This window comes from Medicago truncatula, chromosome 8 (genome assembly GCF_003473485.1).
Source record: "Medicago truncatula cultivar Jemalong A17 chromosome 8, MtrunA17r5.0-ANR, whole genome shotgun sequence".
Classification (NCBI taxonomy): domain Eukaryota; kingdom Viridiplantae; phylum Streptophyta; class Magnoliopsida; order Fabales; family Fabaceae; genus Medicago; species Medicago truncatula.
This window is the reverse complement of record NC_053049.1, coordinates 45,149,311-45,164,667: the sequence shown is the minus strand read 5'-3', so window position 1 is coordinate 45,164,667 and position 15,357 is coordinate 45,149,311. Positions and strand designations below refer to the sequence as shown.

At 35.6% G+C, this 15,357-nt stretch overlaps 3 protein-coding genes across 5 annotated transcripts; 2 read left to right on the top strand and 1 right to left on the bottom strand.

Annotated features, from left to right (window-relative positions):
- Positions 1 to 337: 337 nt before the first annotated feature.
- On the bottom strand, positions 338 to 4,699 carry LOC25502053 (UDP-N-acetylmuramoyl-L-alanyl-D-glutamate--2,6-diaminopimelate ligase MurE homolog, chloroplastic). Its single transcript, XM_024773223.2, has 5 exons — positions 2,745 to 4,699; positions 2,407 to 2,523; positions 2,084 to 2,259; positions 999 to 1,144; positions 338 to 844 (listed from the first exon to the last, which is right to left on the bottom strand). Exons 1-5 carry the CDS (start codon positions 4,564 to 4,566, stop codon positions 826 to 828), a joined length of 2,280 nt encoding a protein of 759 aa, XP_024628991.1. The 5' UTR covers positions 4,567 to 4,699; the 3' UTR covers positions 338 to 825.
- A 3,030-nt stretch (positions 4,700 to 7,729) lies between these two features.
- On the top strand, positions 7,730 to 11,381 carry LOC25502052 (uncharacterized). 3 transcript variants are annotated; one of them, XM_024772093.2, is made up of 5 exons: positions 7,730 to 7,875; positions 8,353 to 8,539; positions 8,757 to 8,830; positions 9,506 to 10,484; positions 10,661 to 11,381. In XM_024772093.2, exons 2-5 carry the CDS (start codon positions 8,434 to 8,436, stop codon positions 11,224 to 11,226), a joined length of 1,725 nt encoding a protein of 574 aa, XP_024627861.1. In that variant the 5' UTR covers positions 7,730 to 7,875; positions 8,353 to 8,433; the 3' UTR covers positions 11,227 to 11,381. The 3 variants fall into 3 exon arrangements, with proteins under 3 accessions (XP_024627861.1, XP_039685514.1, XP_024627863.1); XM_039829580.1 differs by lacking the exon at positions 7,730 to 7,875 and having other exon boundaries at positions 7,919 to 8,539; XM_024772095.2 differs by lacking the exon at positions 7,730 to 7,875 and having other exon boundaries at positions 7,920 to 8,539; positions 8,763 to 8,830.
- Positions 11,382 to 12,244: 863 nt separating this feature from the next.
- LOC25502051 (GMP synthase [glutamine-hydrolyzing]) lies at positions 12,245 to 15,357 on the top strand. Its single transcript, XM_013591587.3, has 6 exons — positions 12,245 to 12,905; positions 13,197 to 13,447; positions 13,554 to 13,929; positions 14,055 to 14,186; positions 14,281 to 14,456; positions 14,973 to 15,357. Exons 1-6 carry the CDS (start codon positions 12,354 to 12,356, stop codon positions 15,094 to 15,096), a joined length of 1,611 nt encoding a protein of 536 aa, XP_013447041.1. The 5' UTR covers positions 12,245 to 12,353; the 3' UTR covers positions 15,097 to 15,357.

The following is a 15,357-nucleotide window of genomic DNA, read 5'->3' as shown; positions in this document are numbered from 1 at the left end:
TATTGTTACAAGTGAAAGATCAGTGAGATCCGCTTAATAAAATAGGTCACACTAATCTCCACTTGTGTCTATCTATCTCATAAATGGACAATATATGAAGAGCATGTAAATGAAGGGAATCCAAACTCAAGTCAAGTCAAGTCAAGGTTGATTACAAGGGAGGAATATTTTTCATGCCCAACATTATTTTGGATGTACACACTTGTACTTATTAACAAAATGTTTGTTTTGCCGTTATTTTAATTATTATTTTTTTTTGGATGTACACATCTAAAAAATTGCAAATTTTGTGTCTCCAAAAGTACACCAAAATATGTTCTTCTACACTTCTAGGAAATATAGGCTGGCAAAAAATCCCTGCATGTGAAAGCTGGGAGTACTATCTTCCGAATTTCTCATATAGTTATACATGGTGTTGGATAATTTAGCCTGCTTAATTGGACAAGTTCAGTTCAAGATTTTTGTTTATATTTTTTTATATTTGCCTAGGAAGCAGGACTATCGTGTCACTCTACAACACAGAATTACACAATTACAGTGGCATGTAGGCCAGGGGAAAAAAGGAAGAAAAAAAGATAGAATTGGCTATATGGACAAAAATAAGAGGTTGGATAAATGTGTACTGCACGGAAGTAGGAATTTATGCTGGACTCTGAAAGACGTAGCAATTCAAACTTTAAAGCCCATCTTTACCAGATTGATTCCGATGCTCCTGCAAAGAAAGTCCCGTCATAACCGAAAGGCCCGTTTCTTTTGACCTACTTCATTTGTGTACTCGGGTGAACAGGTGAAGCTGATCTATTGTTAGCACAGCAACCTTTGGTATCAGTGGCTCTCTGGTAACCTGCAACAATAAATGCAAGAGATAAAAAACAAAATTATACATAAGACATTAATTTTTATTTTATTTTCTAGACTGAGAATTCTTATTTTTCTGTGTTTTAGCTAGCCATGCCAGTCATAAAAAGACAACAAAAGCAGAAAACATTTGACATTACCGCCATGGAAATTCACTTGTATCTATTCCAGCTTGATGAAGCTCGTCAACATACTGCAAAGCCTCCCTGCACTCTTCTCGGTCATCGAAGAAATCCTTTTTCTCGCCTTCTATTTGATATGTTTCATGGCCTTTACCAGCAATCACCTGCACCATGCACATAAAAGTGTACCCAAATTCACAAATCACAATCTAAAAAGAAACAATTCCTGCTTGCATATTAATATTTTGGTGAATTATTCCGAAATGACTTAAGAGATTAGTCTCTGCAGTTGCGCACGCAAAGGATACCCGGTTCATACCCACACAAAAAAAAAAAAAAAGACGTCCAAAAGAAGAGAGGAAGTCATTAAACTCCATTTGTAATGGCTTCAGTATTTTATTTAATTGAAAAGTCAATCTAAGGATTAGAAGATGACAGTCAAATGAATTTTCTCAGATTCAATAAACACAATCATAAAGCAGAATTAGTTTTGCCATTCACCGAGTAAAAAAAATCGAAAGGATTAGTTAAAGCTTCATAGGAAGCAAGGCTACTTAAATTAGACAGATTAGGATTCCAACATTTAAGGGGTACAGGGAAGTCGGCTTATTATGGCATCCTAGTTGTGACTTCATAAGATCACTAAAATGTCATGCATGAAACTGAACGTTGGTGGAGAATTTATCCATGTGAATACGAATTATAATTGTGGATCATGGCCAATAGTTATTCTCTGTTTGTTTAAAGCATTTACATTTAAGCTTCTTCCAAATTTGTCAACAGCTTTGAATATATGGTAATTTGTTTCCATTGCAACTTAATTTAGGGAAATATGGTTTATCACAGAACATTATGAGATAATTTGATCCATATAGCCGACCCCACTTAGTGGGATAAGGCTTGGTTGTTGTTGTTGTTGCAACTTAATTTAGGGAATCTCCTTAGTTGAAATATCACTTTGATACACATCTTAATATTGTTCAACTTTGCCACAAGCAATACCAAGAACAAAAATGGTTTAAATTAAGCAACTTCTGCATCATGTGAACTAAGCTAATTTTCATATTATAAGATGCAATGTAAAAAGAAGCTTCAAAACTTACAACAACATCACCCTCCTCCCCCATTGCAACTGAAGCTCGCACAGCTACCCTCCTAATGTCATGGAGAAAAAGCCTGTGACCATTTGGAAGGGGAGGATAGTAGTCATTCTCTCCATATTTCAGGTACTCTTGCATTGTCCATCCTACCCCAGCCAACATATCGTCCAAAATATCCACTGAATAAAAAGTAAAAAGTATGCCAGAATTAGGATTCACAAACCCTGCTAGTTAAACATTGTGAAATTTGGGTGTAAGCATGCACAAGAATTTGTATATTGCTCTTAACAAGGCTATAGCTTATATTCTAAGGTCAAAATACATACATGGATCTTCACCCTTGGGGTTATCAGATGTCAGCATGGTCACTTCACTTTTATCCGTTGCTATCTTTGTCATCAGGGGTCTCTTCCCCCTTTCGTCCTCACCACAGCAACCAATCACTTCAAAAGAAGAAAAAAGACGGTCGGACATTCAATATGATGAAAGTATATTCCAGCCGAACAATATAAATCTTCAAATTTCGGGTATGTGAATAATTATGCAGTTTCAAGCTTTAGCAGAAAATGCCTTGTTTTAATTAGTAACCCAAAATATTTCTCCAAGTTCAAAACAAAATTGAGAAGGAAATCTTCCAAATCAATTAAGAGAAACACAAACATACCAGTTATAATCCTGCGAGGTTGAAGCTCTCTTACAGAATCAAGTAATCTAGACAAGGCATCAGGAGTACGAGCATAGTCCACTATGACCCCAAATGCTTGTTCCTCATCAATTAACTCACACCTCCCAGGAACTGCATCAACCTCTTCAATCCCTCTAACAATATCCTCCAAGGGTGCCCCAACAGCAATGCCAACTGCCACGGCAGCAAGAATGTTGTAAACATTGTGCCTTCCTAGTAAACCGGACGAAATTTCCAGTATCCCAGCAGGTGTATTAACCAACACCTGTGTCTCAAACAAAGAGAGTTCAAACTTCAAAGGATGAACATCTGCATTCTTATTCTCCAATGCAAATGTCACAACAGGAACTTCAGGACTCCCCATTGAGATGAACAAAGGCGCACTCGGATCGTCAATGTTAACAACTTTCCTATGCCGCTCAGGATCCACCATCCTCGAAAACAGCTTAGCCTTCGCATCTCTATCCTCTTCCTCATCCTCCTCACCCATCAAATTCGTAAAAACAGCAACATCAAAATCAACCTCATCATATTTCCCCTGAGCCAGTCCACGCGAAGAAGCCTCAAAAACCACAGATTCAGTTCCATTGTGAAGCATCTTAGCCATCAAATTCTGAACCAAAACAGCATCCAGAACCCCATAAGACGAATCCAACTGATTATCCCCATGAACATAACTAGCAATCGAGTTAAACATCCCAGTCCGTAAACCCATCGCTTCATACATACTTTTAATCAAATAAGTTGTCGTTGTCTTACCATAAGTCCCCGTTATCCCAATAAGCGCCATGTTTTTCGAAGGATACTTATAAAACGACGCAGCCAACGTAGCAAGAACAGCATTTGTATCCTCCACAATAACCAAAGCCTTACAGCCTAAAGTATCTTCAATATCAATCTCTTTACTCGCTACAACAGCAATAGCTCCTCTCTTATCAGCCTCACTCAAAAACATGTGTCCATCGTTTTTTCTTCCAACACAACACACAAACAAATTACCAGAAGTAACAAGCCTAGAATCATGTTGAATTCCATTAATTTCAACTTCCAAATTCCCGTAAACAGAAACCGGAACCACTTTACTCTCATCCAAAAGCTCAGCTAAACTCATCTTAAACTTAGGTTCAACAATTCTAGCTTTATTACTCTGCCCTAAACTATCAAAATCTAAATCAAAAGAAGATTCGGATTTCAAAGATAAATCACCGTCTTCTTCAAAATCTCCGGGAGATTCGTCAGAATTCACCTTGAGTTCACGGAGACGTTCAATTTCTTCTACATCGTCGAGTTCATGAGGTTGAAGCTCTTCAACGGCTTCAACTTCGGATTTGGCGGGATTAGGTTTAAGAAGACCTTGTTTAACGAACTCTTTACGTTTAAGAGCGATAGCTTTATCAATTTCTCCAAATAAATCGTCTTCAGCGGAATCAATGGAGGAAGGTTCGTCGGGAGCGTCATGGGAGTCGGCGATGGCGGAGAGGTAAGTGGCTTGATTGTTTTTGAAATCTTCTTCTTCACGGAGGCGAGCGCGGTCGGCTTGGAGTTGAATTTGTTGGTATTTGGTGAAGCCGTGAGCGGAATCTTCGCCTACTTCGGGTGGGTCGTCGTCGGCTGGGTTTGGATAGAATTTTCCGTCGGGTGCGATGGCGGAGGGAGGGCGGAGAGGAAGGAAGGGATAAGATAAGGGACGGGAAGGGAATTGAAGAAGGAAGTGTTTGGGTTTTAGAATGGTGGTGGTTGAATTGGGTTTGATAGTTGTAGGAGAAATGAAGTGTGGAAGAGTAACAAATGTCAAAGCCATTCAGACTGTAGAGTAAGCTAATGGAATGGATTATGTGAACTCAAGAAGAAAAGTAGTGAGTGAGGTAAGGGGTTTGTATGGGGTTTTAGTTTCAAGTTTTACTTGTTATTATCCTTATCAAACTTCACTTGTTAACTACCTAACAAACACTCCATGCTATATTCCACGAACTGTTCTGGTTTATGGGTACCACACTTCTCAATTAAAAATGAGTCAGCAAGAAACCTCTCTATAACTCTAACTCTCACTCTTCCGGGTAAAAATTCATGCCCTCTTACTATTTTATGTCAGATTTATTTTTAAAGTGTGGTATTCATAAATCTCATTTAATAAAACAGGAGGTGTATGAGACAATGTTATAAAGAGAATGCCATATCACTCGTCTTTTTTTTTATAGCACTTGTTACAAATTGTTGTTTCTCTTGAAATAAGTATAATTGTCTCTTTGATAAATTAATATTAACATAATATAATCAACCGTAGTGATGCATTTCTTCTTACAAGAAATGTTGATTTTCTTTTCAACAAACAAGCATCGATGGAAGCGTGAATTTAATGAAGATTGATTGAATTTCCTCAATAATGATTTCTTTTGTTTCATGCTGAGGGAGGAACTTCGTCTCTCAGTTGTGAGTTCCTTAACTTCTCCGATAGAGTGGTAGTTGTGGTTGTTTTGAGTTTTTGAGCTATAGCAAGAAATGCATACAAGGTAAAGTGATAAAAATAGTTTGTTTGATTGATCATATGTATCTATTAAAGTGTATGCCCTTGGTATTTATACCAGAAACCATGCATATTAGCCAAACGACATGACCTGACGTGACGAACCCTTGCTCGACTAATTTCAAGGGTTATGCGTAATAACTCCATTGCCCCCCCCGTTCAGCTTCAATCTCCTCCTTCTCAGCATGGTTAGTTGGCAGGGTCTATAGTGCACATGTCAGTGAAGATCACATCTCTTCCTTTATTCCTCAAAGTGGTTAGTGGTGTTACAAACAAGGAAAGTGAATTTTTTGTGTCATTGTCAAGTCCTACTTTGTTTTGACTCAATCCTGAGGGTCTGACGACCCACATACTGAATCAGTGGTCTTGAGAAAGAACCGCCTATTTCGATCGGTTGGGAGGCTTCCTCGCTTAATTATTTAATCGCCTATTTGTTGAGATACATCAACATGATGATTATTTTTAGGTGTGAACAACGGATCACATTTTTTCGGTGTGGATTTCTCATGTCAAACAACATGTTCCACTTTTGTAATTCAAATATGACATTCTCACTCATGTGACACAATCTATTATGTCATAACTTTATTTTTTCAGTTAATTCAATTACATGAACATATTTAATTATTTTTTTACTCTGCCACATAAAAGGTTGAACACTTTGTACTTCTAGCAACAATTATACAATCCTTGGTATGTTTGCAGGTATTCTGCGAGAATAAACTGTCATACCCTTCACCACATAACTTAGCCATTAAAATTAAATTCAATTGAATGTCTCAAACATGCTCACATATTTGAGAGTTAACTTTGTGTCATTGGACATCTCCAAATTATCTTATGGAAGGCCACCACATTTTATCACACTATCAACAACTTTGTACCTGATTTGAAATTGATTTTTTTTTTATCTCTATTACTTGTATATTGGTTCTTGTTTGGCCCCCTTGTTTAGTAACCAATAATTCTACATGTGAAATGGAACCTGAGACTTTCTTCTCGTCTCCTCATTCATAATATTACTCTCAATAAGGTCAATTGACAACACACCATGAACAAAAGAATTATAGAATGACATTCTTAAAATTTCCACAACTCGTGCAAGGAACCAAGAAGAAATAACCCCTGAACTTCGTCATCATACTTAATACTTGTAGCAGAAAGTTGATTCATAGTTCCTTGGAAAGTAATGAAATGATATGCCTAATCCATCTTGAGGCGTCAAACTTAACATCTTCATTATCAAATACATCTTGTTATTAACCGTCTATTTTGCATACATCCACACAAACTTATCGCATACATGCCTAAGTAGTAGGGTATGTTGATCAATAGTCTTATCACCAAGATTCTCTACATCAAACACAGGTTGGTGAAAACTCTTCACCTAAAGGAGATAATCCATATTACTTTTTTATATGACATAATTTGACTCATTCAATATCATCATACGAGTTGTGTCGTTTTTCATGGTTTACCACCAATTAAATACCACAAGATAATCGAATCTCTTATATCAGTTGATGGAAGTAGAGTGCACAACAAAATATTTGAACACCTCAATAGAAAACTCTTTTCAATATGACAGAATAAAAATTATGGGATCTAATCCAACAAGAAATTTCAAGCGTATATATCTATTTATAACTACATATAAGGAGAATACAAATTTTTTATGTGGTTTTTGGATTTTCAATTTTACTCTTTTTATAAACCATTTAATTTACAATGTAATCCTTATTTATTTGATTAAATAACTAAAAAATTTCAAATATTTATGCTTTTGTAAAGAATGATAGTACTACATTTTTGTGTAACATTTTTTTTTCTTTCAATTCTACACTTCACTTAATTTGTTTTACAACTTTATCTTTCCTTACCAATTAGATAACTTAATTTTTTAAGTATACAAATAAAATATTACAACTCTAATTTTTTTATCGATTAAAAAAGAAAGATGAGTACGGTAGTAAAGATAAATATATACTATACGTATTTCACAATTGGTAGTTAATGACGTGCACTATTGACCAACTAACTGAACATGGTATTTTTGTAGTTCATTGTTGGTGTGTAATAAATTTCGAAAAAGAATTTGTGGGATAGATAAAACATGGTAAAGAATATGCACTTGTGTATTGAAGGTGGCCACACCACATAATCCTATGCCCAAAAATGATACAGTACAAGAACAATGAATAATGTTACTATCTATATATGTACCAATTAAAATTCAGGTGAGAATAGATGTGTACGTATTGCGCTAAACATCCATAAAAAATAATAAAAAAAATGTTATTCACGTTAGTTATGGTTTAATAACAAGGAAGTGGTTGTAGAGTTAAAGAGAGAGGAAAGGAAGCTCATGTACGTTGGCTTCAGTTCAAAGCCAACTTTCCTCAACTACTTGTTATTATTGTTTATATAATTTACAATTTACATGTCTTTGTCATATTGTTAACTGTCCCAATCCAAATCCCAGTGAATATTTATTTATTTACACTCACACTAACCACTTCAATTCTGCATCATCAATTTATGCACTTTCTTTTAATAGTTACAACATGGGTTATAGAATCAATCCAGGTACTTTCACTCTATCAATTACAATTACATACAATCCCTATAGAAATTTAGATGAATTAACAATGCAGAAAGTAATTTGTTCGCATTTTGCAGACAGGGCGGATTCATTTCCATTCTTTGATTTATCTTTCGCTTAACTTCAGTGTATCCCGACAGCAGGGCCACTATGTAATTGATTTTAGAAGATATGATGATAATCATTATCATTCAATTTATTATAAAATCAAACTCTTCAATTGGTTTTGATCTTTTCGCGTGTGATTCTTGTTTTTTAACCTTTTCATGGGTCAACAGGGAAACTTTTATGTGGGGTATCAAGTATTGAAGTTGATTGTCAACTAGTACTACACTTTATATCCTCATATATTTCACAATCATATTGTGTGGATGACATTCTAAAGCTGAACGTGATTCTTTATTTCTCATTTATGATAATGATTTATTAACCTTTTCTCACTTTTGTGCTTGCTTGCACAGATTTTTCTGATTTTCCCATTGTGGTATGGTTCTTAATATTGGCTAAAACCAAAACATCCTAAGCAATAGTTTTCTTCAATCATGGAGAGAAGATCTCCTCCTCTGGTTAACCAAAAATGTCAATGGCGAATGTTTGGAATCTTTAATCTTCGCGAAGCTCATTCCGATGGAAGATCGGTTTCCAATAGTAAGAGTTTTTTTTTTTTTTTTTAGCTTAAATGACTGTAATAGAATTCGTGAATTTCTTAGATACACATTGTATGCACTAAAAGTCTAAATTGTATGCCAGTAACCATAACATCATTTGAAGTTGTTAGTTGTTACGTATTGAATCAAATTTTGATTTTCTGGGATTCAATTATATTATACTCATATTAAATTTGGAACCGGTGATTTTTCCCAAGCTGCAGGAAATGGGAAATCCAGAATTAGTTCAGATGTGCTTAGCACAGTTGATGAAAAGTACCCTGATGTTGATGTAAGTTCCGAATCTTCTCATCAAACATACATGTATTTTTGTAGTAGCTATTGTAAAAGGAACTCATGCTGGCATGTATGATGTTTAAACCCATTTTAAAGCCTCAGACTAGTGGTTTTGGTAATATTTTTCTAAGTTACTTACTTTACAATGAGAATTTGTAAGAACTTAAAAATAGTGCATTGGAGTTGTTAGTAGATTTCGTCTTTCTGTTAATAAATATCTAGAAAGGGGAAAGACTTTGAAGGAAATTGTATTTATTTGCCTTTCTAAGTTACTGAAGTAGTATTACAAATATGAACACTAAGTAAGCCATTAACCATAATACAATAGTATTGCCTTGTTTTGAGGATCTAGTGATCAAGGTCTGCGACCACAGTTTGGTCCACGTCATGTCGAGTTTTATGTTGTCATAACCACAACGCGACCATGATTGAGGCCGCACCAGGCACATTTGACCACAACAGTTACTATGACTGATATTTTAAACCTTTGCTATCAACTATTTTCATGAGAAATAATTCATGCACATAAACTAGAAGTATGTGACGGAAATTTTTAAATTGGCATGTATAGTTGGCAAGACGCAGCAAAAATGGTGTTGCATCCACTCCCCTCACCCCTTTACATGAATGATTTAGTAGCATAACATTGATGGAAGAATTTTAACTACAGGTATGTTCCAGAAGAAGAAGAGGTTATAGTTGTAAGAGTGTACGTGTGGAGAATGATCGGGTAGCAGATTTGGAAAATGAAGTAACAAAAATGATTGTTAATCAGAGATTTTTCAACAAAAACTCTAAAGGAAAAGATGGTGCAGATTGTCAGCCTAATCAATTTTTGGATGCTGTACAGGTTTTATATTCGAACAAGGAACTTTTCACCAAACTTCTGCAAGATCCTAACTCTCTGTTGGTAAAACAGATTCATGACATACAGAAAACTCAAGTGAAAGCAGAAGAAAATGGAGTAACAAGATTGAATAAAGCTCAAAACAGTAGTAGTTTTGATAGGTTTAATTCGAGTTCAAATTGTGAGTCTCAGTCCTCTAAAAAAATAGTAGTTTTGAAGCATGATACAAATAATGTGAAACATTTTGCTGACACTAGCACTGGCAATGCTCAAAATATCAAGTCTTCAAATTTTGCGTTTGGTGAAATAAAGAGAAAGTTGAAACATGTCATGAGAGTAAGGAGAAAAGAAAAGCAGTGCAGGACAGCTGATTCGGCGCCAAGTAAATTTCCCTGCAGTTCACAGGACTTGGAAGATTGTAAAAATGTAAAAAAGTTGGAGACTTTTGAAAGAAATTCACCAATTAATGTCCATGTTAGTAGTGAAAAAAGTTTGAAGGTTTTCAAGTTGAAGGATTCTGAGTCAAGTATGAGACAGGAAGAAGTTGATTCTGAGCAAAATAAATTGACCGTGAAGGACCAAGGTGTGAAAGTTTTATCTCATAAAAAGCATCAAATGCTCCTCAAAGCACTTCATAGAGATGGGGAAAGTTGCTCTTATAGTAGTTCTTCAGCTCAAAAAATCAAAGATTTGCCTGTGGCCACTTTTAGCAATGAGTTGCAAGTTTTTGGTGCTGCAGATATTAGTGTCAATAAGAGTCTTTCTGCTGACAATTTGCATGCACATTATGATATTCCTAGAGGTATGCCTCATTATATAACTAGTTTTTTCAACTTTCTCTGATCATTAACATTCATAAATATTTGCCTCATTTATCAGCTATGTATTGATCAATTCTTTAGCATGGTCTGAAAGGCTTATCAAATTTTGTTACAATACACGAGATAAATTATATACAATATATATGTTTTCTTGCAGGAACAGATGGGTCACTGGTACAAGTTGATTATGATAGATTTGAAGAGAAACAGCTTGAAGACCTTATAACATCCTCTTTGGATCCAATGAACAAGTCAAAGGATATCATAAGTGAAGTTCTGCAGACTTTCAGCTTGAAATGTGATGAACCTATGAAGAGCCATTTATCAAACTTATTGATGGATTCTTCATCCACTTTTGATGAAGTGAATGGATTGACTGACCAATTTTTTGACAGTACCATCATGCATGAGTATATCATCGAATGTTTCATGGAGTTATACCAGAATAGTGGTTTTTCGCCCCATTTTTCATCAAGAAATTCAAACTTCCAAGCATGTGTTGTGAAGAAAGTTTTGGTTAGACAGATTAATGAACTTGTTAACCTTCACTTTTTCCATCATCCATCACCAATAACATTACAACAGCTTGTTGAAAGGGACTTGGCCAGACGCGAATCATGGATGAATATCCATAATGATGCAGAAGAAATTGCAATGGAGGTGGAGAAAAATGTTTTGGAAACACTGGTTTTGGAAATCGTGTCTGAGATGAATATATCATAGAAGTGATACATTGCATTGAACTTAGGTTCCATGGAAGATAGAAATAGAATGTCTTGTTTTATTTCTAGCTACATTTAACATTCATCTCACTATCACTTAGAAACAATTGTTCATTTTACAAACTATTTAAAATAAAAAAAACTGTTCATTTCACACATTAAAAATATTCTATAATTGAGAGTGATGCATATGGTGTTCCCTCTTTCTCTAATCTTAAAATATTTTTAGAACATTCGTCTATGCATATAAGTCATTTTGCAAATTTTTAAACTCATTTATTATTTTTAGAACATTAATCAATACTATTAACTTAACTTGGATATGAAAAATTAAATATACAAAAAGACGCATACATAAATTAAACACATTAATTTCACTTTCGATTTTTTTTAATGGATATGAGAAGGTTAAAAGAGTCTTATAAAGAAAGTATAATTACATAGTACATTTTAAAAAACCAATGTAAAATCACTAGTTTATATGATATGATATGATTGATTACAATGTATAAGCTGATGTGATCAAAGTATAATTTTTTATTAACAGACATTTTCACATGAACTTAATTTTTTCTACCTCATCATTTTTTTTCTTCCATTTTTTAAAATGCTGCTTGTGAAATTCTCTCCTCAACATGCCTCCCCTTATACTTCTCACGTGTCTTTTGAATTTCCCATTTTGCCCTCTGAATTTTTTTAAAAGAAAAAGTCATGGAAATTTGACAAAAAATATGTCGTTTAAAAATTTAAGGGGTGGCCTATAAGTCATTGAATTATTATTATTAACAAAAACAATTTCCTATTATAAATTTATTTCAAGACATTATTAGACATGAGTCATGCCTTGTCAATATGGCATGCTCGTACCCATTATTATACCTTTTTTTAAGGCACGATTCAAACGACTAGCGAAAAAAGAAATACCTTTGATCCCTTTAATATATATATATATACATGAATCCATTTTTTACCGAAAAAAAAAAAAACCTTAAAATGAGTATTTATGGTGTTTCTGACTCACTACTACGGCTGCATTTGCATAAACCCTACTGAGTGGAGTTGGTTCTACTAGCAAGAGAGTACAGCAGCCAACAACATAAACCCTAGAATTCTTTCAGCAGCGCAGCCATGGCAATAGATCCAAAACAAGTAAAATCAGACCTAGTTCTCATCCTCGACTTCGGTTCCCAATACACTCACCTCATCACTCGCCGTATCCGAAGCCTCTCCGTTTTCTCTCTCTGCCTCAACGGCACTTCTTCTCTTCAATCCATCACTGAACTCAACCCCTCCCTCGTCATTCTCTCCGGTGGTCCCCACTCCGTTCACACTCCCGATTCCCCTTCCTTCCCCGACGGCTTTCTTCAATGGGCTCAGTCCAATGCCGTCCCTGTTCTCGGTATCTGCTACGGTCTTCAGCTTCTTGTCAGCCGTCTTGGCGGTGAAGTCCGCGTCGGTAACACGCAGGAGTATGGCCGTATGGAAATTAAGGTCGAAAACGCATCTGCTCTTTTTCCTGTTGAGAAAGTTGGACATAGTCAGCTTGTTTGGATGAGTCATGGTGATGAAGCTGTTACTCTCCCTTCTGGTTTCAATGTCGTGGCACGGAGTCAACAAGGCGCAGTCGCTGCCATCCAGAATCCCTCCGCCAAATTCTATGGCCTTCAGTATCACCCCGAGGTATATATAAATAGACATAGTTAAAACCAATGTCTAATTTCTCAATCTTAATTTTAAATTAATCTATTGATATTTCAATTGAATTTCCTTGTTTGTGTTTAATTTTGATTCTGATACACTCTCATAGTTGAAAGTTTTGCATGTCAACACTAGAAACATTTGATTGACTTCACAAGTAGTTAGGATTAAAGTCAAATGTTTCCAACGATCTTATTGATTGGTAGTGTAATAAATATTCAGTTTGACTATGTGTATGAATTAAATTGAATGTTATTTGTTCTTTTTTGGAAGGTGACTCATACACCGGAAGGAATGGAAACACTGAAGCATTTTCTATTTGATGTTTGTGGGATTTCAGCTGGGTGGAAGATGGAGGATGTGTTGGAGGAAGAAATCAAAGTCATTAATAATACAGTGGGGCCTGACGAACATGTCATTTGTGCCTTATCTGGTGGTGTTGATTCCACTGTTGCTGCTACTATAGTTCATAAAGCCATTGGGGATAGACTTCATTGTGTTTTTGTTGACAATGGCTTGCTCAGGTGACCACTAGTCTTGGTTTATTCATTGTAAAGATATTGGATTACAAACGGAAAGTTTTTTTTGTTTTTGTTTTGTTTGTTGTTGATGTTGTTGCTGTGTCTATAGGTATAAGGAGCAGGAACGTGTGATGGAAACCTTTAAAAAGGATCTTCATTTACCGGTTGAGTGTGTTGATGCTGCAGACCAATTTCTTACAAAGCTAAAAGGTGTGACAGATCCTGAAGTAAAGAGAAAAATTATTGGTAAAGAGTTTATCTGTATCTTTGATGCTTTTGCTCAAAAGCTAGAAAAGGAACTCGGAAGCAGACCTTCTTACTTGGTTCAGGGAACCTTGTACCCTGATGTGATTGAATCATGCCCACCACCTGGAAGTGGGAAAACCCATTCCCATACCATCAAGAGCCATCATAATGTCGGTGGTCTTCCAAAGGATATGAAATTGAAACTTATTGAACCACTTAAACTACTTTTCAAGGATGAGGTTTTACTTTTGATCTATTCAATCGTTTGCCTGTGCTTAGAATTGGATTGTTTGTTTCTGTCTATGTGTCTGTGATGTTATGCATTGATTTTTTTTTTTGGTTATTTTCATTTCCTTGTATAAAGGTACGTCAATTAGGGAGGATCATGGATGTCCCTGAGGGATTTCTAAAACGTCATCCCTTCCCTGGGCCTGGTCTTGCAGTTAGAGTTCTGGGTGACGTGACTGAAGGAAATGCCTTAGATGTTCTCCGACAGGTACATGGAGCTTTTGTGCTTGTGTTTGTCTACAGTATTGATTTTGATTTTGATTTGTACCTTCAATATTTTGATTCAATTTTTCTTTTCTCAGGTTGATGAGATTTTCATTCAGTCAATCAAAGATGCTGGCCTTTATGACGTAATATGGCAAGCCTTTGCAGTTTTCTTACCAGTAAGATCTGTTGGAGTTCAAGGTGATCAAAGAACACACTCCCATGTTGTTGCACTCAGAGCCGTGACAAGTCAAGATGGAATGACAGCAGACTGGTAAGATTTCAACTGAAGTATGCATATGCCTATGATGCTGGATAACTCTTTTTGCTATGCTACTTCTGCATAACTTTATTTTGTTTTCTTATTTCTTTTTTAAATGGTACCAAATTACCATTAGGAGGTTAAATGTGCCTTTAGCAAACTATTTGATAGAACAAAATTTATTGTGGGAAGCACGTGCTGCAGTTCCCATTAAATTACAGGATATTTTGCGTTTTGATATTGTTGCTGTTGCATATATAATGGATAAGGGGGGAAGGTTTCAGTACATGATGCTTGTATGAGAGAGCATCAGAACTTGTGCATCTAAACTGTGTTTCTAAGCCACATTATCATTTCATGAAGTTCAATCATGAGCCTAATTAGATACTAGGATCGTTATGTTGCATCTTTGATGCTAGTTCATTTTTAATAATTGGCTTTTTACATTTAACCTTTAAAATTTCAAATACAGTTGCTTATCATCTTTAATAGCACTTTGCAGTAACTGTAATTTGAATTGAATTCCAGGTACTACTTTGAGCACAAGTTCCTTGATGATGTTTCACGCAAAATCTGTAACGGTGTCCGTGGTGTGAATCGTGTTGTGCAAGATATTACGTCTAAGCCTCCTTCAACAATTGAGTGGGAATAATATCAGAGTTAGTTTTATTTTTCGATGGTTGTGGGGTGCTATTGTGTTGTATATGCGATAAGGTACTGGGCTCTATTTACTTGTTTGAGTTATTGTTTTTCCCTCTTGCCTAGGGATCGGAGGGGAAGGGATCGAAGCGGGAATTTATAATAGGATTGATACAATTCTTGACATTGCAATAGCTAGAATTGAGAGGACTAGTTATTGTTGTGATTTTTCCCCCTCTCGAATCAATTGAATCGAACTATAATTGCTCCTCAA